The sequence below is a fragment of the Bos taurus genome, chromosome 4, assembly GCF_002263795.3.
Source record: "Bos taurus isolate L1 Dominette 01449 registration number 42190680 breed Hereford chromosome 4, ARS-UCD2.0, whole genome shotgun sequence".
Classification (NCBI taxonomy): Eukaryota; Metazoa; Chordata; class Mammalia; order Artiodactyla; family Bovidae; genus Bos; species Bos taurus.
Genome location: NC_037331.1, coordinates 13,359,701 through 13,382,880, shown reverse-complemented (window position 1 = coordinate 13,382,880; position 23,180 = coordinate 13,359,701). Strand labels below are relative to the sequence as shown.

At 40.6% G+C, this 23,180-nt stretch overlaps 1 protein-coding gene across 9 annotated transcripts in view; it reads right to left on the bottom strand.

Annotated features, from left to right (window-relative positions):
- DYNC1I1 (dynein cytoplasmic 1 intermediate chain 1) overlaps positions 1–23,180 on the bottom strand; it is a 379,170-nt gene that overhangs the window by 58,197 nt on the left and 297,793 nt on the right. For all 9 annotated transcript variants that reach the window (XM_059885731.1, XM_005205164.4, XM_005205165.5 and 6 more), the window contains 2 exons: positions 22,679–22,812; positions 18,089–18,233 (listed from right to left, as the gene is read on the bottom strand). In XM_059885731.1, the coding sequence (XP_059741714.1) occupies positions 18,089–18,233; positions 22,679–22,812 (279 nt within the window). The remainder of the gene's footprint in view (positions 1–18,088; positions 18,234–22,678; positions 22,813–23,180) is intronic.

Genomic DNA, 23,180 nt, shown 5'->3' with positions numbered 1-23,180 from the left:
AGGAAGATCTCCTGGAGGAGAAAATGGCAACCCACCCCAGTTTTCTTGCCAGGTAATCCCATGGACAGAGGAGCCTGGCGGGCTACAGTCCATGGGGTCGCACAGAATTGGACACGACTTAGTGACTGAGCATGCGTGCACATCATAGCTATAGTATTAACTCCATTCTTGGCCTCTGAGTTGCTATTTTTGCCATTACTTTTGAGAAATTTCAGGCACCTCAGGTGGAGCATGCCACGGAATGCTAATTTCTACCCCAACTGAAGCTTGCTGCTCTCCTCTCCTACTTCCTGTCCCAGTTGCTCATTGCTGTTCTTTCACTCAGATGCTTAAGGGACAAATACCAGAACAGGCACTGTCCCCTCTTCTCAAGTCAGTTGGTCACTACATGTGCTTTACTTTCTCAGACTTGGGTTCTCCTGCACAAGCTCACTGCTTCTGCCACTGCCAACATCCTGGCTCTCACAGGAATGATCTAACTGGCCTTGTAACTGGATGTCCTGGCTCTAGACTTAGTACGTGGGTGTGGAAAAGAACACGGCTTTGGGGGTGGTCACACAAATCTATGTTCAACTCCCAGTTTCCCCACTTTTGCACTGAGCACATCAGGCAAGGTATTTAAGCTCTCCTATGCCTATTTCTTCTATAAAATGGGATAACACTATCTACGCGTAACTCCGTGAGGACTTAATGGACTAATGTATGTAACACATTTAGCACACAGTACAACCTCAGTAAGTGTTAGCTCCACCTCCCCCATCCCTGCAAATCACCTTCCTTGGAAAATTCCCTAAAATTAAATTTTGATTCATATGTAAAATGACTTATTCATTGATAAAATCAAATTTTGGTTCACTGTTCATAAAATAAAAGTAAATCTAGACTATCAAGCATACACCTATCTTTCCAGTCTCATTGCACGTCGTTTCCTAACAGGATCCCTGCTTTCAATGATTTAGGTGGAAATGGCTGCTTATTTGTTGATTCAGCTGACAAGAAGGCAACCTGGTCTGCGGTCTACCAGGTAAACTTCTCCAACAACGTTTCTGCTTCAATGGGAAGCCTTCCTGGACTGTGGTTTAAAGATGAAACTTGGTAGGAGGAGGGCAATGTAATGTGCTTGAATTCTCTCTCCTTTCATGCTATCCTCACCAGAATCTGCAAAAACTAGCATCCTGTTTGCAATTCGCCTCTTGCATCTTTCCTCCTCATTCCAGTGGTCTCAGCATTTTCTAGAGATGGCTATTAGTACTGGCTTCACCTGAACCAACCACTCACTGCTCCCCCTCCTTTCCACATGTTGCTCCCGTGCCCTTCGTGTCTCCCGTTCCATGGTAAACGCCTGCGCCTCCATTCTCAGCCTTCTCACTGAAAGCTCCCTTGACTGCCTGCCTCATAAGCTCACCACTTCCCCTGCTATATTCACCATGGCGTATTCTATTTCAGAACAGTGATATACTCCGCTTCTTCCTTGCTTACCAGGGCCGTTCCAGGGCTCTTCAGCCCTCCAGAAAACAGTCCTGCCTTCTTTCAAGCTCAGGCCACTTGTCTGAGCTATCCTTTACCTCTTTTGATCTCTCTTCCTAATTCATTAAAGACTTTAGCACTGGGATCACTGTCTTCTTTTCTAAGCCTGTCTTGCCATTTATTATCCTGGCTCATTTCAAAGCCCACAGCACACTAGGACTTGATCTTTTGTTTCTGTGACTACATCATTTCCAATGAACTTCAACTTCACTGGACGGCGGCTATAGACATGACCACATCCTAGACCTTTTTTTTTTTTTAAATCACTTGGAATTTTTTTTATTATTTTAATTGGAGGCTAATTACTTTACAATATTGTATTGGTTTTGCCATACATCAACATAAATCTGATGCGGGTGTACACGTGTTCCCAATCCTGAACCCCTCTCCCACCTCCCTCCCCATTCCATCCCTCTGGGTCATCCCAGTCACTTGGAATTTAATTGTGAAATGCTCTATCCAAACATCCCACTTTCTATTCATTTCAGTTCAGTAGCTCAGTTGTGTCTCTTAGTGATCCCATGGACTGTAGCACGCCAGGCTTCTCCGTCCACCACCAACTCCCAGAGCTTGCTCAAACTCAAGTCTATCGAGTTGGTGATGCCATCCAACCATCTCATCCTCTGTCACCCCCTTCTCCTCCTGCCTTCAATCTTTCCCAGCATCAGGGTCTTTTCCAATGAGTCAGTTCTTTGAATCAGGTGGCCAAAGGATTGGAGCTTCAGCATCAGTCCTTCCAATGAAAAATCAGGACTGATTTCCTTTAGGATTGACTGGTTTGATCTCTTTGCAGTCCAAGGGACTCTCAAGAGTCTTCTCCAACATCACAGTTCAAAAGTATCAATTTCTAAACATTTACTAATTCTCTTACCCAATCACTCTCTTCGTAACGTTCTTTGATCTTACAGGGACTTCTTACAGGGAATGTCTCCTTTCTCCTTTCATTTCTTTCTGCTCCGGCTTAGTCTAACATCAAACACTGTCCTGTCCGCATTTCCAAACCCTTTGTGCTGTTGTCCTTCCAACAATCCTGTCAAAGCTCCAGCCCAGGCTCCATCTAGCTGGATATCTCACCCATGTCCACATTTGTGCTGCCAAATTCTCTCAGAGGAAGACAGCCCTGAAGACTGATGCCACTGAAACGCCCGGGTCTCCCACCCACTTGGTCCTCCACACCACCCAAGCCCCCCTTTGCTTCCCTAATCAGTCCTTTCTGTTCTCTTCTGTGCCCAGCTGGAACCTGCTCCCCTCAGCACCTCCACTTCCCCCTCAGCAGAATATTTCATCTCCTACCTCACTGAGAAAATAGGACCAAGAGAGAGTTCTCTTTGCTTTCATTCACCAAACCTACGGGCTTACGTATATTTGCTCCCATCTTGTTCTGTTACAACAGAAGAAGTGTCACCTGATCAAATTTAAAATTTTCCCCTGCCTATGCTGTGCATCACATTCACTCCAGCACTTTCGGGACCCTTTCTCTGCCTTACACTTATCGGCTTTTTCTACTTATTTTCTTTACTGACTCTTCCACAATAGCAATATCCTCAAGAGCCTCTGAAATCTTTAAAAAAAGGAAAGAAAATAGAAAAAAAGAAAAAACCCACCTTCCACTTCCCATCTTCCTCTCCTCATAGCCAAGCTTCTTGATTTTTCTTCAGCACTTTCCCTTTTCCATGCACTTATTAATCCACTGTTATCTATGTTCCACTCTCAATGTACTTCAATGGGACTCTACTTGTCATGCACACCAGTGGAGGTATTAAATACAAAGGATATACTGCCGTCTTGATATTACTTCTCTAAAGTCCTTGTTACTTTTGATTACTCCCTCCTCTGCTGCCTTTGACTTTTTTATTATAGAAAATTTCAAAAATTTAGAAATACGGTAATACCAATATCCAACTTCTATATTTATCAATATATGACTAATCCTCTTCATCAATATTCACAAGCTATCCCTTTCCCAACAAATTATTTTTAAATAAATCCCTGATATCATATGACTTCTTCTATAAATATGTATGTGTGCATCTCTAAAAGGTCAAACCATTTAAAGTGATCACAGTGTCATTAGGACACCTAAACTAACAATTCATGATTATCAACAAATATTCAGTCAATATTCATATTTCCCTAGTAGTTTTCTAATTTTGTTATGGGTTGTTTGCTTGTATCAAGATCTATATAGGATCCATATCTGGAGATTGGCTGAAATGTCTCAAATTTTGTTTTGTTCTATTTTGTTTTGACATATAGCTTCCACCTTCCATTTCTTTTTTTTTTTTTCCCCCTTAAAAAACTATCTTGATTTTGATGTTGAAATGAGATTAGTTTTCCTATAGATTTCCCCACAGTCTGGATTTGGCTGATTGCATCCCTGTGGTATTATTTGACATTTTGCATCTGTACCTCCTACTGCCTCTAAATTCAGAGATCTGGTAGATTGATAAGATTCAGATTCAATCTGGGGGACAAACCTACTTCAAAAGTGGTATTATATACTTCCATAATTATGAAGGTGGTTTCTATTTTTAAGATGTTATCAGCAATAATCATTGCTTAGATCATTAGAGGTTGCAAAGTGATAATATTCCAATCTTATCATTTCTTTTTCCCATAATATTCCTACAAATAAACACTACTCTCATCAAGTATATAGTAACTCTGAAGTACAGATCATACAGAAAAGACAAAATAAGATTCTTTCAGAATAAATGACTGATTTTTTCCTTTAGTTATTAGTTTTTAAAATAATAAAGTGGTTTCCTTAATATTCTCCAATGATAATCAATGGGTTTCTTTCATTTTTCAGTATCATTATGATCTCAACCTATTACTCTTAAAGACAGCAGAAGCTTATTCAGCTTGTTTTCCAAACTCTTAAACAAGAAATCTGTAGCATTTGTTAGCATCCTTACTTTCTATTATGATGAAATACTTCAGACTCATTTTATACATTTCCTGCTCCAGATCTAGAATCATTAATTTCTTCGAGGATCTCTGGGGTATTTTTAGAGCCACTGGCATTTAGAAAGCAATATATGGACACCAGAAGAGTCACTGATACTGGATTGATCATTGTTTCTAAACCTTTTTGGTAGACAGACATATGAATATGTATTCTTTTAGATTTAAAGGTAACAAACACCATGAGTACTTATTGATACATCCAACTCAAACTCAAGATTACAACAGTTTTTACTTAACTTTGTTTACTTGTATCTTCTTCCAACCCTGCTAATTATATGAATTCTCAATGACCTCAACCTCACAGCCATCAACATCAAGATACAAATGCAACAGTATCAGAGACAGAAACAACAAAACCATCAGCAATATGAATACCGGAAGTAGTTAAATGATTTTCTTTTTGGCGGGGGGTAGTTTTTTTATCCTTAAAATATATCTTTTCTGGAATATATAGTGAAAAAAACAGGGTTTTAAAGTCATTTAGAATTGTCCCATATTGTAAGGTTTTGCCTTCAATTTGAACCACACTAACGTTGATTTCATGTTATTTCAATGTAAAGGAACCAATTGTGAAATTTATTACCATGTAAAATAATATTTACATGGTTCTCAAGCCAAATGTACTACCAAGGTATATTCAAGAAAGGATGGCTGTTCCTTTAAGGCTTCAGCCTCTGTATAAATAATAATCTTTGTGTGCGTGGTTCATCTTTCAAACTTTTAAAAATGTTTAAGTAGACATTTAATTTAGGAGAGGAGACAAGAAGGCAGAGTAGAAGGACTTGAACGTAGAAGAACCTGAGCTCAACTCCTCTCATGAAAACACCAGAATCACAATTGACTGCTGAACAACTATCAACAAAAAAGACTGAACTTACCCAAAGAGATATTCTACACCCAGAGACAGATGGTAGGAGGTGTGCTTTGACAATATAATCAAACCCCATATGTACCAAGTGTGTGCTAAGTTGCTTCAGTCGTGTCCAACTCCTTGTGATCCTATGGACCATAGCCTGCCAGGCTCCCCTGTCCATAGGATTCTCCGGGCAAGAAGACTAAAGTAGACTGCCATGCCTTCCTCCAGAGGATCTTCCCAACCCAGGTACTGAACCCATGTCTCTTAGGTCTCCTGCACTGACAAACAGATTTTTTTACCACTAGTGCCACCTGGCTGGAAAACAATTACATTGCAGTGGTTCCCCCATAGGAATGAGAGTTCTGAGCCCCATGTCACTCTCCCCAGCCTGGGGGTCTGGAACTGAGACTAGGAGCTCCCAGAGCATTTGCCCCTGAAGGTCAGCAGGCCTCGAGTACTGGGGCAAACAGAGACTGTACTCTTGAAGGGAACACACAAGATTCCATGTGCACCAGAAAACCTGGACAAACCAGTGACTCCACAGAAGCCTGGGCCAGACCTACCGATGGGTCTTGGAGGATTTACTGGTGAGGCAGAAGTCAGTTGTGGCTCACTGAGGAGGAAAGGACACTGGTGGCAGAGGATCCAGGGAACATTCATCTGTGTGAGCTCTCCCAGAGGTCACCATTTTGGCGCTGAGAACTGGCCCCACTCAACAGCCCACAGGTTCCAGTGCTGGCATGCCACAGGCCAAACAACCAACAGAGTGAGAACACAGTACCACCCATGAGCAGACAGGCCGCCCAAAGCCATCTGCGCCAGCAGCCACCCACAAACACACTCTTTGACATGGTCCTACCCACAGACGGATAAGACTCAGCTCCACCTACTTCTGAGCTGGCACCAGCCCCTCCCACCAGGAAGCCTGCACAGGCCCCTAAACCAAGCTCACCCACAAGGGAGGTGAGAAACATCAGAAGCACGAAGAACTACAACCCTAAAGCCTGAGAAACAGAGACCACAAACACAGAAAGTCAGGCAAAATGAGACAGCAGAGAAATATGCTGCAGATGAAGAAAATAAAGAACAATTACGTGAAGCTGAGATACGCAATTTTCTGAAAAAGAATTCAGAGTAATGATAGTAAAGATGATTTAAGATATTGGAAACAGATTGGAGACACAGACCAAAAGGATATAACAAATGTTCCATAAAGAGCCAAAGAATTGATGCCTTCACACTGTGGTGCTGGAGAAAACTCCCGAGAGTCCCTTGGACTGCAAGGAGATCAAATCAGTGAATCCTAAAGGAAATCAACCCTGAATATTCATGGGAAAGACTGACGCTGAAGCTTAAGCTCCAATACTTTGCCACCTGATGCAAAGAGCCAACTCACTGGAAAACAGCCTGATGCTGGGAAAGATAGAGGGCAAAAAGAGAAAGGGGTGGAAGGTGTTGAGATGCTTACATAGCATAACCTACTCAATGGACACGAGTTTCAGCAAACTCTAGAAGATAGTGAAGGATGGGGAAGCCTGGTGTGCTGCAGTCCACGGGGTCGCAAAGAACTGGACATGACGTAGTGACTGAACAACAACAACAGAAGCTTTAAAGAACAAACAGAGGAGAACAATACAATAACAGAAATGAAAAGTACACTAGAAGGTTTAATAGCAGAATAAATGAGGCAGAACGAATAAGTGACCTGGAAAACACACTGAGGAAATCACTGCTACATAACAGAATAAAGAAAAAAGAACTAAAAGAAATGAGAACATCTAAGAGACCTCTGAGGCAACATTAAATGTACCATATTTGCATTAAGGGACCCAAAAGGAAAAGAGAGAAAGGATCTGAGAAAATATTTGAGGAGATAATAGCTGAAAACTTTCCTAACACAAAAAAGGAAATAGGCACCCAAATCCAGACATTGCAAAAAGGCCCATGCAGCATAAACCCGAGGAGAAACATGCTGAGAAAAACAGTACTCAAACTGACAAAAATTAAAGGAAAAAAATATTGAAAGCAACAAACAACATACAAAGGAACTCCCATAAGATTATCAGCTGATTTATCAGCAGAAACTCTGCAGGACAGAAGGGAGGGACATGACATATTACAAGTGATAAAAGGGAAGAACATACAACCAAGAATACTCTACCTAACGAGGCTCTCATTCAGATCTGATGGAGAGATCAATAGCCTTACAGACAAGCAAAAGTTAAGAGAATCTAGCTCCACTGGACCAGCTTTGTAACAAGTGCAAAAAGAACTTCTCTAGGAGGAAAAGAAAAAGCCACAACTAGAAAGAAGAAAATTACTAACAGAAAAGTTCACTGGTTAGGGTAAATATATATAATAAAAGTAGGAAATCATTCACACACAAATATACAAAACCAGCAATCATGAGAAGAGGAGAATACAAATGTGGGATATTTGAAATGCATTTGAAATTAAGAGACCAGTGAACTGTGGTGTTGGAGAAGACTCTTGAGAGTCCCTTGGACTGCAAGGAGATCCAACCAGTCCATCCTAAAGGAGATCAGTTCTGGGTGTTCATTGGAGGGACTGATGCTGAAGCTGAAACTCTAATGCTTTGGCCATGTCATGTGAAAAGTTGACTCATTGGAAAAGACCCTGATGCTGGGAAGGATTGGGGGCAGGAGGAAAAGGGGACGACAGAGGATGAGATGGCTGGATGGCATCACCAACTCGATGGACATGAGTTTGAGTGAACTCTGGGAGTTGGTGATGGACAGGGAGGCCTGGCGTGCTGTGATTCATGGGGTCACAAAGAGTTGGGACATTACTGAGCAACTGAACTGAACTGACTGAACATAAAACAACCTTGGATACATACAGATTGCTATATCAAAACCTATGGTAACCACAAGCCAAAAATGTATAATAGACATATACAGAAAAAATAAAAAAGCAATCCAAACACAGTATTCAAGATACTCATCAAATCACAAAAGAGAACAAAAGGGGAAAGAAAGAAAAAAGACCTACAAGAACAAACCCAAAACATTTAAGAAAATGCCAACAGAAACATATATATCAATACTTCGGAGAAGGCAATGGCACCCCACTCCAGTACTCTTGCCTGGAGGGTCCCATGGACGGAGGAGCCTGGTGGGCTGCAGTCCATGGGGTCGCTGGGAGTCAGACACGACTGAGCGACTTCACTTTCACTTTTCACTTTCCTGCTTTGGAGAAGGAAATGGCAACCCACTCCAGTGTCCTTGACTGGAGAATCCCAGGGATGGGGGAGCCTGGTGGGCTGCCATCCACGGGGTCGCACAGAGTCGGACACAACTGAAGCGACTTAGCAGTAGCAGCAACGTATCAATACTTACTTTAAATGAAAATGAATGAAATGCTCCAATCAAAAGACACAGACTTGCTGAAAAGATACAAAAACAAAACCAGTATATATGCTGTCTACAAGAGAGTCACTTCAGACCTAGGAACACATACAGACTGAAACTGAGGGGATGGGAAAAGATATTCCATGCAAATGGAAATCAAATATCATAACAGACAATATAGACTTCAAAACAAAGACTATTACAAGAGACAAGGAAGGACACTACATGGTGACCAACGGATCAATCCAATAAGACATAACAATTGTAAATATTTATGCACCCAACACAGAAGCACCTCAGTTCATAAGACAAGCACCAATAGACACTAAAGGGATAATTGACAGTAACACAGTAATAGTGGGGGACTTTAACACCCCACTTACAGCAATGGACAGATCGTCCAGACAGAAAATAAGGAAACATAAGCCTTAAATGAAACATCAGACCAGCGGGGCTTTACTGCTATTGATAGAGCATTCCATCCAAAAGCAGCAGAATACACATTCTTCTCAAGTGCATATGAAACATTCTCTGGGATAGATCACACGCCAGGCCACAAAGCAAGCCTTGATAAACATACAAAAACTGAAAACATATCAAACATCTTTTCTGACGGGAATGATATGACATTAGGAATCAACTATAAGAAAAGTTGTAAAAGCCACAAACACACGGAGGATAAGCAACACGCTACTAAACAACCAATGGGTCACTGAAGAAATCAATGAGGAAGTCCCAAATAGACAGCCAAACCTTACACCTAAAGCAACTGGAAAAGGAATAAATAAAGCACAAAGCTAGTATAATGAAAGAGATCAAAGATCAGAACGGAAATGAATGAAATAAAGAAAACAATAGAAAAAAACTCAGTGAAACTAAAAGTTGGTTCTCTGAAAAGATAAAATTGATAGGTCTTTAGCTAGACTCATCAAGAAAAAAGAGGGCTCAAATTAATACCACTAGGAATGAAAAAGGAGAAGTTACAACTGACATCACAGAAATGCAAATGATCATTAAAGACTACTACAAGCAACTCTATGCCAATAAAACGGACAACCTAGAAAAAGTAGACAAATTCTTATAAAGATACAGTCTACAAATACTGAACCAGGAAGACACAGAAAATATTAACAGAACAATCACAAACACTGAAAGTGAAACTATGACTTAAAAATTCCCAACAAACACAAGTCCAGAACCAAATGGATTCACAGGAAAATTCTATCAAACATTGAGAGAAGTGTGTGCACGCATGCTCAGTCATGTCTGACTCTTTGTGACCCCATCGGCTAAAGTCCTCCAGGCTCCTCTGTCTATAGCATTCGAGCAAGAATACTGGAGTGGGTTACCATTTTCTCCTCCAAGGGGATCTTCCTGGCCCAAGGATCAAACCTGTGTCTCAATGCAGTGTCTCCTGCACTGCATGCAGATTTTTTACCACTGAGCCACTGGGGAAACCCACAGTTAGAGAGGAAGTAACATCTATAGTTCTGAAACTATTCCAAAAAAATCGCACAGGAAGAAATGCTCCCAGACTAATTCTATGAAATATCACCCTGACACCAAAACCAGACAAAAATATATAAAAAAAAGAAAACTGCAGGCCAATATCACTGATGGACTTAGATGCAAAAATCCTCAACACAATACTAGCAAACATAATTCCTACATTAAAAGGCTCATACACCTTGATCAAGTGGGATTTATCCAGGGATTCAAGAATTTTTCAACATCTACAAATCAGTGTGATGCATCACACTAACAAACTGAAGAATAAAAACCATATGATCATCTCAATAGATGCAGAAAAAAACTTTTGACAAAATTCAGTATCCACTTATGATAAAAAAAAAAAAACTCTCTAAAAGGTGCACATAGAAGGAACCTATATCAACATAATAAAAGCCATATATGACAAACCCACAGCTAACACCACACTCTATGAGGAAATGCTGAAAGCATTTACTCTAGGACTAGAACAAGACAAGAATGTCCACTCTTGCCACTTTTATTCAACATAGGTTTGGAAGCTCTAATCACAGCAATCAGAGAAGAAAAAGTAATAAAAAGAATTCAAGTTGAAAAAAGTAGTAGTAAAACTGTCACTGTTTGCAGATGACATGATACGACATATAGTTCAGGATGGGGGACACATACACCTGTGGCTGATTCATGTCCATGTATGGCAAAAACCACCACAATATTGTGAAGTAATTAGCCTCCAATTAAATAATTAAAAAAAAAGAAAATCCTAAAGATGCTACCAGAGAACTACTAAAACTCATCAATGAACTTGGTAAAGTTGCAGGATACAAAATTAATACACAGAAATCTCATGCATTTCTACACACTAACAATGAAAGATCACCAGGAGAAATTAAGGCAACAATCCCAGTTACCACTGCACCAAAAAGGATAAAATACCTAGGAACAAATCTACATAAGGAGCAAAAGACCTGTACTTTGAAAACTGTAAGACGTTGATGAAAGAAATCAAAGATGATACAAACACATGTAAAGATATACCATGTTCTTAAATTAGAATGATCAATATTATCAAAATGAATATACTATTGAAGGCAATTTACAGGTTCAATGCAATTCCTATTAAATTACCAATGGTATTTTTCATAGAACTAGACAAAAAAAATTTAAAATTTGTATAGAAACACATAAGATCCTGAATAGCCAAAGTAAACCCGAGAAAGAAAAATGGAGCTGGAGGAATCAGGCTCCCCGACTTCATCAGATCAGATCAGATCAGTCGCTCAGTCGTGTCCGACTCTTTGCGACCCCATGAATCGCAGCACACCAGGCCTCCCTGTCCATCACCAACTCCTGGAGTTCACTCAGGCTCACGTCCATTGAGGCAGTGACGCCATCCAGACATCTCATCCTCTGTCGTCCCCTTCTCCTCTTGCCCCCAATCCCTCCCAGCATCAGAGTCTTTTCCAATGAGTCAACTCTTCGCATGAGGTGGCCAAAGTACTGGAGTTTCAGCTTTAGCATCATTCCTTCCAAAGAAATCCCAGGGCTGATCTCCTTCAGAATGGACTGGTTGGATCTCCTTGCAGTCCAAGGGACTCTCAAGAGTCTTCTCCAACACCACAGTTCAAAAGCATCAATTCTTAGGCGCTCAGCCTTCTTCACAGTCCAACTCTCACATCCATACATGACCACAGGAAAAACCATAGCCTTGACTAGAAGAACCTTTGTTGGCAAAGTAATGTCTCTGCTTTTGAATATGTTATCTAGGTTGGTCATGACTTTCCTTCCAAGGAGTAAGTGTCTTTTAATTTCATGGCTGCAGTCACCATCTACAGTGATTTTGGAGCCCAGAAAAATAAAAAGTCTGACACTGTTTCCACTGTTTCCCCATCTATTTCCCATGAAGTGGTGGGACCGGATGCCATGATCTTTGTTTTCTGAATGTTGAGCTTTAAGCCAACTTTTTCACTCTCTTCTTTCACTTTCATCAAGAGGCTTTTTAGTTCCTCTTCACTTTCTGCCATAAGGGTGCTGTCATCTGCATATCTGAGGTTATTGATATTTCTCCCAGCAATCCTGATTCCAGCTTGTGTTTCTTCCAGTCCAGCGTTTCTCATGATGTACTCTGCATAGAAGTTAAATAAACAGGGTGACAATATACAGCCTTGAAGAACTCCTTTTCCTATTTGGAACCAGTCTGTTGTTCCATGTCCAGTTCTAACTGTTGCTTCCTGACCTGCATACAAATTTCTCAAGAGGCAGATCAGGTGGTCTGGTATTCCCATCTCTTTCAGAATTTTCCACAGTTTATTGTGATCCACACAGTCAAAGGCTTTGGCATAGTCAATAAAGCAGAAATAGATGCTTTTCTGGAACTCTCTTGCTTTTTCCATGATCCAGCAGATGCTGGCAATTTGATCTCTGGTTCCTCTGCCTTTTCTAAAACCACCTTGAACATCAGGAAGTTCACGGTTCACATATTGCTGAAGCCTGGCTTGGAGAATTTTGAGCATTACTTTACTAGTGTGTGAGATGAGTGCAATTGTGTGGTAGTTTGAGCATTCTTTGGCATTGCCTTTCTTTGGGATTGGAATGAAAACTGACCTTTTCCAGTCCTGTGGCCACTGCTGAGTTTTCCAAATTTGCTGGCATATTGAGTGCAGCACTTTCACAGCATCATCTTTCAGGATTTGGAATAGCTCAACTGGAATTCCATCACCTCCACTAGTTTTGTTTGTAGTGATGCTTTCTAAGGCCCACTTGACTTCACATTCCAGGATGTCTGGCTCTAGGTCAGTGATCACACCATCGTGATTGTGAAGATCTTTTTTGTACAGTTCCTCTGTGTATTCTTGCCATCTCTTCTTAATATCTTCTGCTTCTGTTAGGTCTATACCATTTCTGTCCTTTATCGAGCCCATCTTTGCATGAAATGTTCCCTTGGTATCTCTGATTTTCTTGAAGAGATCCCTAGTCTTTCCCATTCTGTTGTTTTCCTCTATTTCTTTGCATTGATAGCTGAAGAAGGCTTTCTTATCTCTTCTTGCTATTCTTTGGAACTCTGTATTCAGATGCTTATATCTTTCCTTTGCTCCTTTGCTTTTCGCTTCTCTTCTTTTCACAGCTGTTTGTAAGGCCTCCCCAGACAGCCATTTTGCTTTTTTGCATTTCTTTTCCATGGGGATGGTCTTGATCTCTGTCTCCTGTACAATGTCATGAACCTCATTCCATAGTTCATCAGGCACTCTATCTATCAGATCTAGGCCCTTAAATCTATTTCTCACTTCCATTGTATAATCATAAGGGATTTGATTTAGGTCATACCTGAATGGTCTAGTGGTTTTCCCTACTTTCTTCAATTTAAATCTGAATTTGGCAACAAGGAGTTCATGATCTGAGCCACAGTCAGCTCCTGGTCTTCTTTTTGCTGACTGTATAGAGCTTCTACTATACTACAAAGCCACAGTCATCAAAACAGTATGAAATTGGTACAAAAACAGAAATATAGATCAATGGAACAAGACAGAAAGCCTAGGGATAAACCCATGCACCTATGGGCACCTTATCTTTGACAAAGGAGGCAAGAATATACAATGGAGAAAAGGTAGTTTCTTCAATAAGTGTTGCTGAATAAAGTTGACTACATGTCCACTACATGTAAAAGAATGAAATTAGAACATCCTTTAATACCATACACAAAATAAGCTCCCCTCAGAGGAAAACATAGGCAGAACAGTGACATAAATCACAGCAATATCTTTTTGGATCCACCTCCAAGAGTAATGAAAATAAAACCAAAAATAAACTAGTGGGACCAAATTAAACTTAAAAGGTTTTGCACCACAAAGGAAACTATAAACAAAATCAAAAGACAATCCACAGAATGGAAGAAAATATTTGCAAATGATGCAACCAACAAGGGATTAATCCTCCAAATATATAAACAGCTCATGCAGCTCAGTATAAAAACAAACAACCCAATCAAGAAAAGGGCTGAAGGTATAGAGAGACATGTCTCCCAAGAAGATAAACAGATGTCCCGAAAGCATATGAAAAGATGCTCAACATTGCTAACCGTTAGAGAAATGCAAATCAAAACTACAATGACATACTGCCTCATGCTAGTCAGAATGGCTATCATCCAGAAGTCTACACACAATAAATGCTGGAGAGGGTTTGGAGAAAAGGGAACTCTCCTCTACTATTGGTGGGATGTAAATTGGTACAATCATTATAAAACACAGTATAGGGGTTTCTTAAACAGCTAAAAGCAGAGTTACCATATGATCCAGCAATCCTACTTGGCATATATTGAAACAAAACCATAATTAGAAAAGATACATACACCCCATGTTTATAAACAGCACTGTTTATAATAGGCAAGACATGGAAGCAACCTAAACATCCATCAACAGAGGAATGGATAAAGAAGATGTGGCATATATATACAACAGAATATTACTCAGCAATAAAAAAGAGTGAAATAATGCCATTTGCAGCAACATGGACGGACTTTGATATTGTTGTACTGAGTGAAGTAAGTCAGACACAGAAAGACAAATATCACATGTCACTAATATGTGGAATCTAAAAAAGGAGGGGGGTAAAATGAATTTTTTACAAAACAGAAGTAGAGTCACAGATGTAGAACACAAACTTACAGTTATCAGGGCATAAGTAGGGGAGGGATAAATTGGGAGATTGGGATTTGCATATATATATGTCACATTATATCTATATTACATATATATGTAATGTTACATATGTTATATAGATATAAATACACTACTACTACAACTACTATATATAAATTAGATAATAATAAGAATCTACTGTTCAGCACAGGGAACTATACTCAATACTCTGCAGTGATCTATATGCGAAAATAATCTAAAGAAATGTATGGCTATATGTGTATGAATTACTGATTCACTTTGCTGTACATCTGAAACTAACATAACACTGTAAATCAACTATACTCCAAAAAAAATTTTTTTTAAAGATACACGTACCCTAAGGTTCACCGCAGTACTATTTACAATAGCCGAAGCATAGAAGCGACGTTAATGACCACAGACAGAAGAGTGGACAAAGAGGATGTGGTATATAATATACAATGGAATATTATTCAGTCACGACAAAGAATAATACCATTTGCAGCACACCTAGAGATTATTATACTAAGTGAAGTAATCAGACAGAAATACATGCATTATATGATATCACTCGTATGTGGAATCTAAAACAATGATACAAATGGACCTATTTACAATACAGAAACAGACTCACAGGCTTCAAAACCCAGCTCATGGTTACCAAAGGGGAACAGTGGGGGAGGGATACACCAGGAGATTGGGACTGACATGCACACACACTACCGCATAGCCCAGGGAGCTCCACTCAGGATCCTACAGTAAACTACATGGGAAAACAACCTGAAAAGGAACTGAACCACTTTGCTGGACTCCTAAAATTAACGCAACATGGCAAGTCAACTATAATACAAAACAAAAATTAAATGTTAAAAACACGTAAGTAAATAGTAAATGATGACAACAAACTGTTTACATGTTTCTCCACCTTGCTTTTCTCATTTAAGAAATATATTCTAGAGATCGCTTCATAAGGGTACGAGAACATCTTCATTTCTTTCTACATCTGAATTTCTACATCTGTGATTTGTTCAGTGTCCTACTGATGGACTTTTGGGTTTTTTCCCCAGTGTTCTGAGATTCAAAGTAGCCTTTCTCTATCAAGAAATCTCTCTGTGTAAGTCTTTTTCTTATTTATTGCTAGTATATCTTTGGCATTAGAATCCTACAAGTGGGAACTGCTCTATCAATGAGCAAATATGTATTCATTATTTTTAGATATTGCCAAATTCCCCTCCCTAGTGTTGTACTGTTTGCATGTCCAATGACATTGTAGGAGAATGGTTTTTTCTTTCAGTCTCACCACAGAGAATGCTATCTTCTGTATTTATGTCAATCCCATGGACGAAGGAGCCTGGTGGGCTGCAGTCCATGGGGTCTCGAAGAGTCAGACACGCCTGAGCAACTTCCCTTTCACTTTTCACTTTCATGCATTGGAGAAGGAAATGGCAACCCACTCCAGTGTTCTTGCCTGGAGAATCCCAGGGACGGGGGAGCCTGGTGGACTGCCATCTATGAGGTCACACAGAGTCGGACACGACTGAAGCGACTTAGCAGCATAGTTGAAAAAAGGTTTCTCAACTTGGTTTTAGTGTGAATTTCTAAGTGTGGTTGTTTTTCACGCAATTAAGAGCCAACTCTGTCCTCTTGATATGTTCTCTTTTCATTAACATCCTGGAAGCCCCATTTGCAAACAATTTTATGTTTTCCCATTTCTTGGGTTAATTTTTAATCTCCTTTTCTACTTCCACAACTCCTATTTATTTCCTAAATATTTTCTTTCTCTGAATTGTGTTTCAGTATTTCTTTTAAGATCCACTCCTTGGACTTAATAATCATTGTTATTCTTGTTGCAATTAAGTCTGTACCTGCAGCCCCAAACTCTCCCTCTTCTTCTGTCCCAATTCTCAAACTGCGTAGTGAAGGCTGTGAACTGTGCCTCCAAGGTACCATTAAACCCAACCTGTATGTTGCCCCTTACCATCATGCCCTTCTTTGGGCATTGCTCAGCACAATGAATGCCACCCCAGATCTCCAGCTGCCCCAGTCTTAAAAAAAAAAAAACCTGGGCTCTTTTCTGCTGACTCTCTCTTTCTCGCCTTCCTTGAATCAAATCAATTGCCAAATTCTGTGACTTTTTCCTCATAAATGATTCTTGAACCCATCTATTTTTCTCCATTTCAAATTCCCGATCTAAGCCACTGTCATTTCTTCCCTGAACTCCTGCACATTTCTTGTAGGTGAGTGGCCTTTCCTAGTTCTTCTTGCTCCCAAACATGATCAGAATTACCTTTAAAAGTACAAATCAGAGGACTATCCTGGTGGCACAGTGGATAAGAATCTGCCTGCCAATCAGCTGATACTGGTTCGATCCCTCATCCAGGAAGATCCTACAGGCCCCGGAGCACATGAACCCATGAGCCACACTACTGAGCCTGCGCCCTAGGGCCCATGCGCCACAACTACTGCGCCTGCGCCCTAGGGCCCATGCGCCACAACTACTGCGCCTGCGCCCTAGGGCCCATGTGCCACAACTACTGAAGCCCACGTGCCTAGAGACTGTGCTCTGCAACAAGAGAAGACACCGAAATGAGAAGCCCATGTACCACAATGAAGAGTAGCCCCCACTCACAGCAATCAGAGAAAGCCCATGCAAAGCAATAAAGACCAGCGCAGTCATAAATAAATATTTTTTAAAAGTACAAATAAGACAGTGCCATTTACTCATTTAAAAACCATCAAAACTCAAAAAGATCCCAAAACCCGAACCTCCAAAACCAAGAAACCCGTCTCAAGTCCTGTATTTCCATAGATACAGATGTATATAACCACTGCAAAGCTCTGGATACTCAAAACTGAAGTGATAACAGGGGGTACACCTCTGGGGAAAAGGTTAGGATCAAAGTCAATGAAGGGGATGCCATGGGAAGGCTTAGTGTTGGTGAAGAAGGACTTGTTTTATCATTATTTGCATTGTATGAATTTTTACAATGAGAGTATTCTCCAGTAACATATATTACTTATATATGTTAAACTAAATTAAATGGACTGAGAAAGTGAGCCTTAACTAGCTCACACGCAGGTCGGGTTCACCAGAAAGTTGTATGAATTCCCAATGTCAGGTCTCCTAGAAGAGACTTCAGGCTCCCCACAATTCCTTGCAGGGGACAATGCTGTCCTCTTGCCTAGGTGTGGCCTGGGAGAGTAAATCAAGGTGTGCTCACCTTTGTAGTCCACAGTTTGACGGTCCAGTCAAATGACGATGTGACAAACAGGTGTGAGAAGTCGATTGGGCCCACTGCCATGTGGCAGTTAATTCCTGTCACCGGCCCTTGGTGGCCTTCGAAGACTTCCCCGATGCCGGCTTTGCTGCGTGAAGACCACACAAGACAAGAGTTTCAGTGACCTTCACAAATTGGTGACTGCTTTTAAGGAAAAAAAAAAAAAGGTTTGTCTCTGCATGATTACTTCTCCATAATTTAACACAGGCATAAACCACCAGATATGAAACTCACTGTCACAGTTATGTTGAGAGAAATAAATGCTATCCTGCTCTCAGTGATTTAAAACAACACGGAGCAATAACATCTTTTTAATCTTCAGAATTGAACACCGACTTTTATCACTTAATCCTTTTTCAGGAGTATTTCAAAGCCCATCACTGCTGATGAAGCTATTGATACTTTGATGGAACACACACACAGTCAACCATCACATCCCCTGATACCTGTGATATGGAGGGGCAGCTATGCCATGCCATTTTTAGATGGGACTTGAACATCCTTAGATTTTGGTACCTATAAGGGCTCCTGGAACCAATTCCCCATGGATTCAGACACCAGAGGACAACTATATACTCAGCTCCCAGAGCTTTCATAGTTATAATAAGATGATTCTATTCTTGTGATGACATTTGGCACAACTTCCATTTTAACTCCTTTTAGAGAAGACTTAAGACCTGGGTTTTATCCCTGGGTCGGGAAGATCCCCTGGAAAAAGAAATGGCAACTCACTCCAGTACTCTTGCTTGGAAAATTCCATGGACGGAGGAGCCTGGTAGGCTACAGCCCACGGGGTCACAAAGAGTCGGACATGACTGAGCAACTTCACTTTGGCTATAAAACTTCACATATCCTTGAGTACATGTATTTATCCTTTCAAGAAAATGTTTTTTCTTTAAAGTTTATCATTATTATTATTATTATTTTGATGTGGGCCATTTTTAAAGTGTTTATTAAATTGGTTACAACACTGCTTCTGTTTTTTTCTGTTTTGGTTTTTTGGTCACCAGGCATTTGAGAACCTAGCTCCCCTACTGGGGATCAAACCCACACCCCTTGCACTGGAAGACAAAGCCTTAACCACTGGACCTCCAGGGAAGTCCCTCAAGAAAATTTCTTAAATTAGGTTGATACTCCTGAAAATGTAAAACTTCGTGGAAACCACTGTTGTCATAAAAATCATAGGCAAAATAACTTAAATGTAATACAGAGGAACTTATGTTTTCACTGAAAGGAGGAGAGTAATTTACAAATCCACTAAGTGTAAACTCCGTAAGGGCTGGTGCCTTGTTTTTCTTGTTGCATAGTGTAGTAAGTGTTCAATAAACACTTCTTGAACAAAACAAAGGAAGAGACAGACAAACTCCTGCCTTTCTCCCCAAGAGAAGCTCATTTAAGAAATAGTGATCCACAGTTTGAAAGTTATCCACAGACATATGTCATTTCTTTAACTAAGCTGGGATTGTTTCCATTACCCATTTTTATACAACAGTCTGCATGCAATAACACCCAATTAGAAAATAAATCAAAATGCTGTATTTTGGTTATACAAAATAAGTATACACAGGTTATAAATATGACAAACACAGAGGGTTTGCGGCTTCTAAATATTACATCACAAAGAATGAAAATGAATTAAGTTATCGAAGCATGTGAGCTTCTGGGGCACCAGTTAATGTCAGCGTGTTGAGCAAAATTTGAAATCACTAGCCAAATACTGTAGTGTAACAAGCACTCAAAAATTATGCCTGGTAAAACTGCCAACAGCCTTTCTACATGTGATCATTTACATTCGTTCTAGAGAACTCGAGGAACTGATCTTTGAAGTGGCCCCAGGTGAGGTTCCGCTTGCCCGTAAGAGCATCCTGAAAGGGTTTATAGTGTGCAAAATGAGGACCTTATTTGATTTATGGAAGTGGATTTGCACCTTTTCCATGTTAGGTGAAAAACAGAAATTTCACACCTCTCCTCTGTAGCCCTGTATGACCCACTTAAGATTACTATGAAGCCAAATGCCTGTGACTTTATAACTTTACTAAGATCTGTGTTTTATATTTCAGACGGATGGACCAATGTAAAAAGCAAAATCAAGCTTGTTGTAAAATGACGTGGTTTGTACCTTGCGTGCATGCTAAGTCGCTTCAGGCGTGTCTGATTCTTTGAGACCCTATGGACTATAGCCCGCCAGGCTCCCCTGTCCATGGGATTCTCCAGGCAAGACTACTAGAGAAGGTTGCCGTTCCCTTCTCCAGGGGATCTTCCCAACCCAGGGATCGGACCTACATCTCTTATGTCATTGGCAGGCAGGTTCTTTACCGCTAGTGCCACCTGGAAAGCCCCGTAGGTCCCCTTCTTTTGAACAGTGCATCTTCTGATTGTGCTTGAAAAGGAAAAGAGCCACAGAGCAAAAACATTCATCATGAAAACACTCACATTAGAGAATTAAAAAAAAATCTGAAAAGTTATCAGTGAACATGTTCTGGAGCCCTCACAGATAACTAAGGCCCTGGGTTAAGGGAACTGAACCTGTGTCCTGTCGGTTCTAATAAATACGTAGATAAACCTGTGAGCCTTTGTTTGGTCCACTCTGCATTCTGTGCTCCTCTCCTTCCATTCACAGCGTTCCACCTGTCTTGCAGATGTTTCTGTGTTTACCTTTCCCACCATCATCAGTTTCTTGAAGACAGGAACAGGCTTAAATGATGTCTGCATGCCCAGCAACGTCTAGCAATGCCTTTTGCTGAGTAGTTGTGCAGTTAACATTTCCAAGAATGAACAACTTTATCAGATCTTTCTCTGCTTTTAGAAAACTTTGATGCATAGTTATAATGAAGGTACTAATGAAGGAGGAGAGGGCTTCCTTGGTGGCTCAGACTAGGTAAAGAGTCTACCTGCAATGTAGGATACCTGGGTTCTATTTCTGGGTTGGGAAGATCCCTTGGAGGAGGACATGGTTATCCACTCCAGTATTCTTACCTGGAGAATTCCACGGACAGAGGAGCATGGCAGGCTACAGTCCATGGGGGCACAAAGAGTCAGACACAACTGAGAGAACAACTCTATGAAATCTTCCTAGTCATATAACATCTTCCTAGTCATCTTTTATTCACGTGAGGAGGGAAAATACTGCTGGTTTCTGTGGGCAGCAAAGTAGGAACTTCATAATTTGTATTGTGTGAATGGGAGAGTCATACACCTGGGCCATGGATTCATTCTTCAATGAATCACAAACACATTAGAGTAAGGACTTGGAACAATTCCTGGTTCCTCATGCAATCTAAATAGCCTGAGTGCAAGAGATGCAAAATCAATTGAATTAGAACTTCTAAAGTGAAAGGGAAATAACGCACCAAGGTGAACACAGTGAAACTTTCAAAATATGAGTCCATTCGTTAAATCTTGTGTGTAATTTTATAATCTAGCTAAACTACCGGATTCCACTTCTTTCCTGAGATTTTCCTAGGAGCATTTGCCAGTCTCTCAATCAAGAAAGAGTTTGTATTACCTATCTTCATTCTGAATCTTCATTCCACCTCGTGTATCTCATACTATTTTGGCCTCTGATTGGGAGGAAGGGCCCTAAGGCACCTCTCTATATTATGCAGTTATTTTCATTCTTATTTCCTTATATAGATTTTTAACTCCTCACTTACTATGTTCCCAGCACCAAGCAGGAAATCAATAATGAGATGGAAATAGTTCAGGGGAAAAAAAAAAAGGGCAGATGCCTGAATTGTTAAAAATGTGATGAATGCTAATGCAGAAGTGATATAAAAATAAGTAAAAAAAAAAACAAGCCCATCTGACAGCTTGTACTTCTATCCCATTGATTCTACTTTAATTTTCTCCAAGTACTCATCTTCTCAAATCACATATTTGCTTATTAGTTTACTGTCAGTCACCCTCAGAATATAAACTCCAGGTCTGTTTTGTTCCTTACCGCATTCCTTATAAAGTGATGGTGCCTGACGTATGGTAGGTTCTCAGGAAATATCCCTTAAACGAACGAATGAGTAAAGAGGATGAAAATGCTATGGAAACATAAAGGAGGAAATGATTTCCTTCACCCAAGGAAGTCAGGAGAGGCTCGTGGAAAGACCTTTGTGCTGGCTCTTGAAGGATAAGGGCGGGGGAGATTAATCAGGCCAAGAAGAGAGAAATACCAGATGCAGCAGGAGAAACTGGATGTACAAACTCACTCACAGATCCGTAGTGGGATCAGCAATGTGGGGATGGGTGCGTGGGGGAGCCTGAAGGCTGAAGCTGGGGAAGGGCAGGCCAGGGCAGTCAAGAATCTTCTCTGATATGCTAAAAAGTTTGGGCTTTTTTCCTCCAGGCAATGTGAACCACCAAAGGCTTACAAATGGCTAATGACCAGAGCAGACGGATGCTATAAAACAGTGAAGACATGAGACTGTGATTTGCATTTCTGCAGAAATGCCTTTCTCATAATGCAAGGTGTTACAATCCAGCAAGCGATAACAGACTTTCGGAAATGAAGAACACGTCACGGGTAAGAAAACAGAAACTCACCTTCCATGACGACAGGCCGTGTAGACTGTACCCTCCTCGCTGCCAACCACGAAGTTATTGACGTCTCCCGTGGGGAAAGCCATTCCAGTAACGGCCACAGGCTTCGACTTATTGTACACCAGCTCCATGCTCTCCTACCAAAACACGGCGCGGTTACATTTCCTCTGTCAACTCCTTGCCATGCCAAAGATAGCACGGAAAAATCATTCGACTAAATCGTCTGTTTGCTTTTCACACAGCGTTACAAAAGACCCCGGCTGTGCCAGAAACCACGCTTTACTGCCCCTGACATTCAAGCTTCTGTGTATCTCTGGTTTCAGCGGCTGGATTTCATCAGCGTGTGCTGTTGCTTCTGAAGTCAGGCAGAGATGACAGGTGAGAATTTTGAAACTAATGGTGCAGAAACTAAAGATAATACTGTAATGGTTACACTTGTCAGCCCCAGGCTTTAGTAAAACACACAATACCCTTGTATTTACAAACATTTCCAAAATCAATTGTT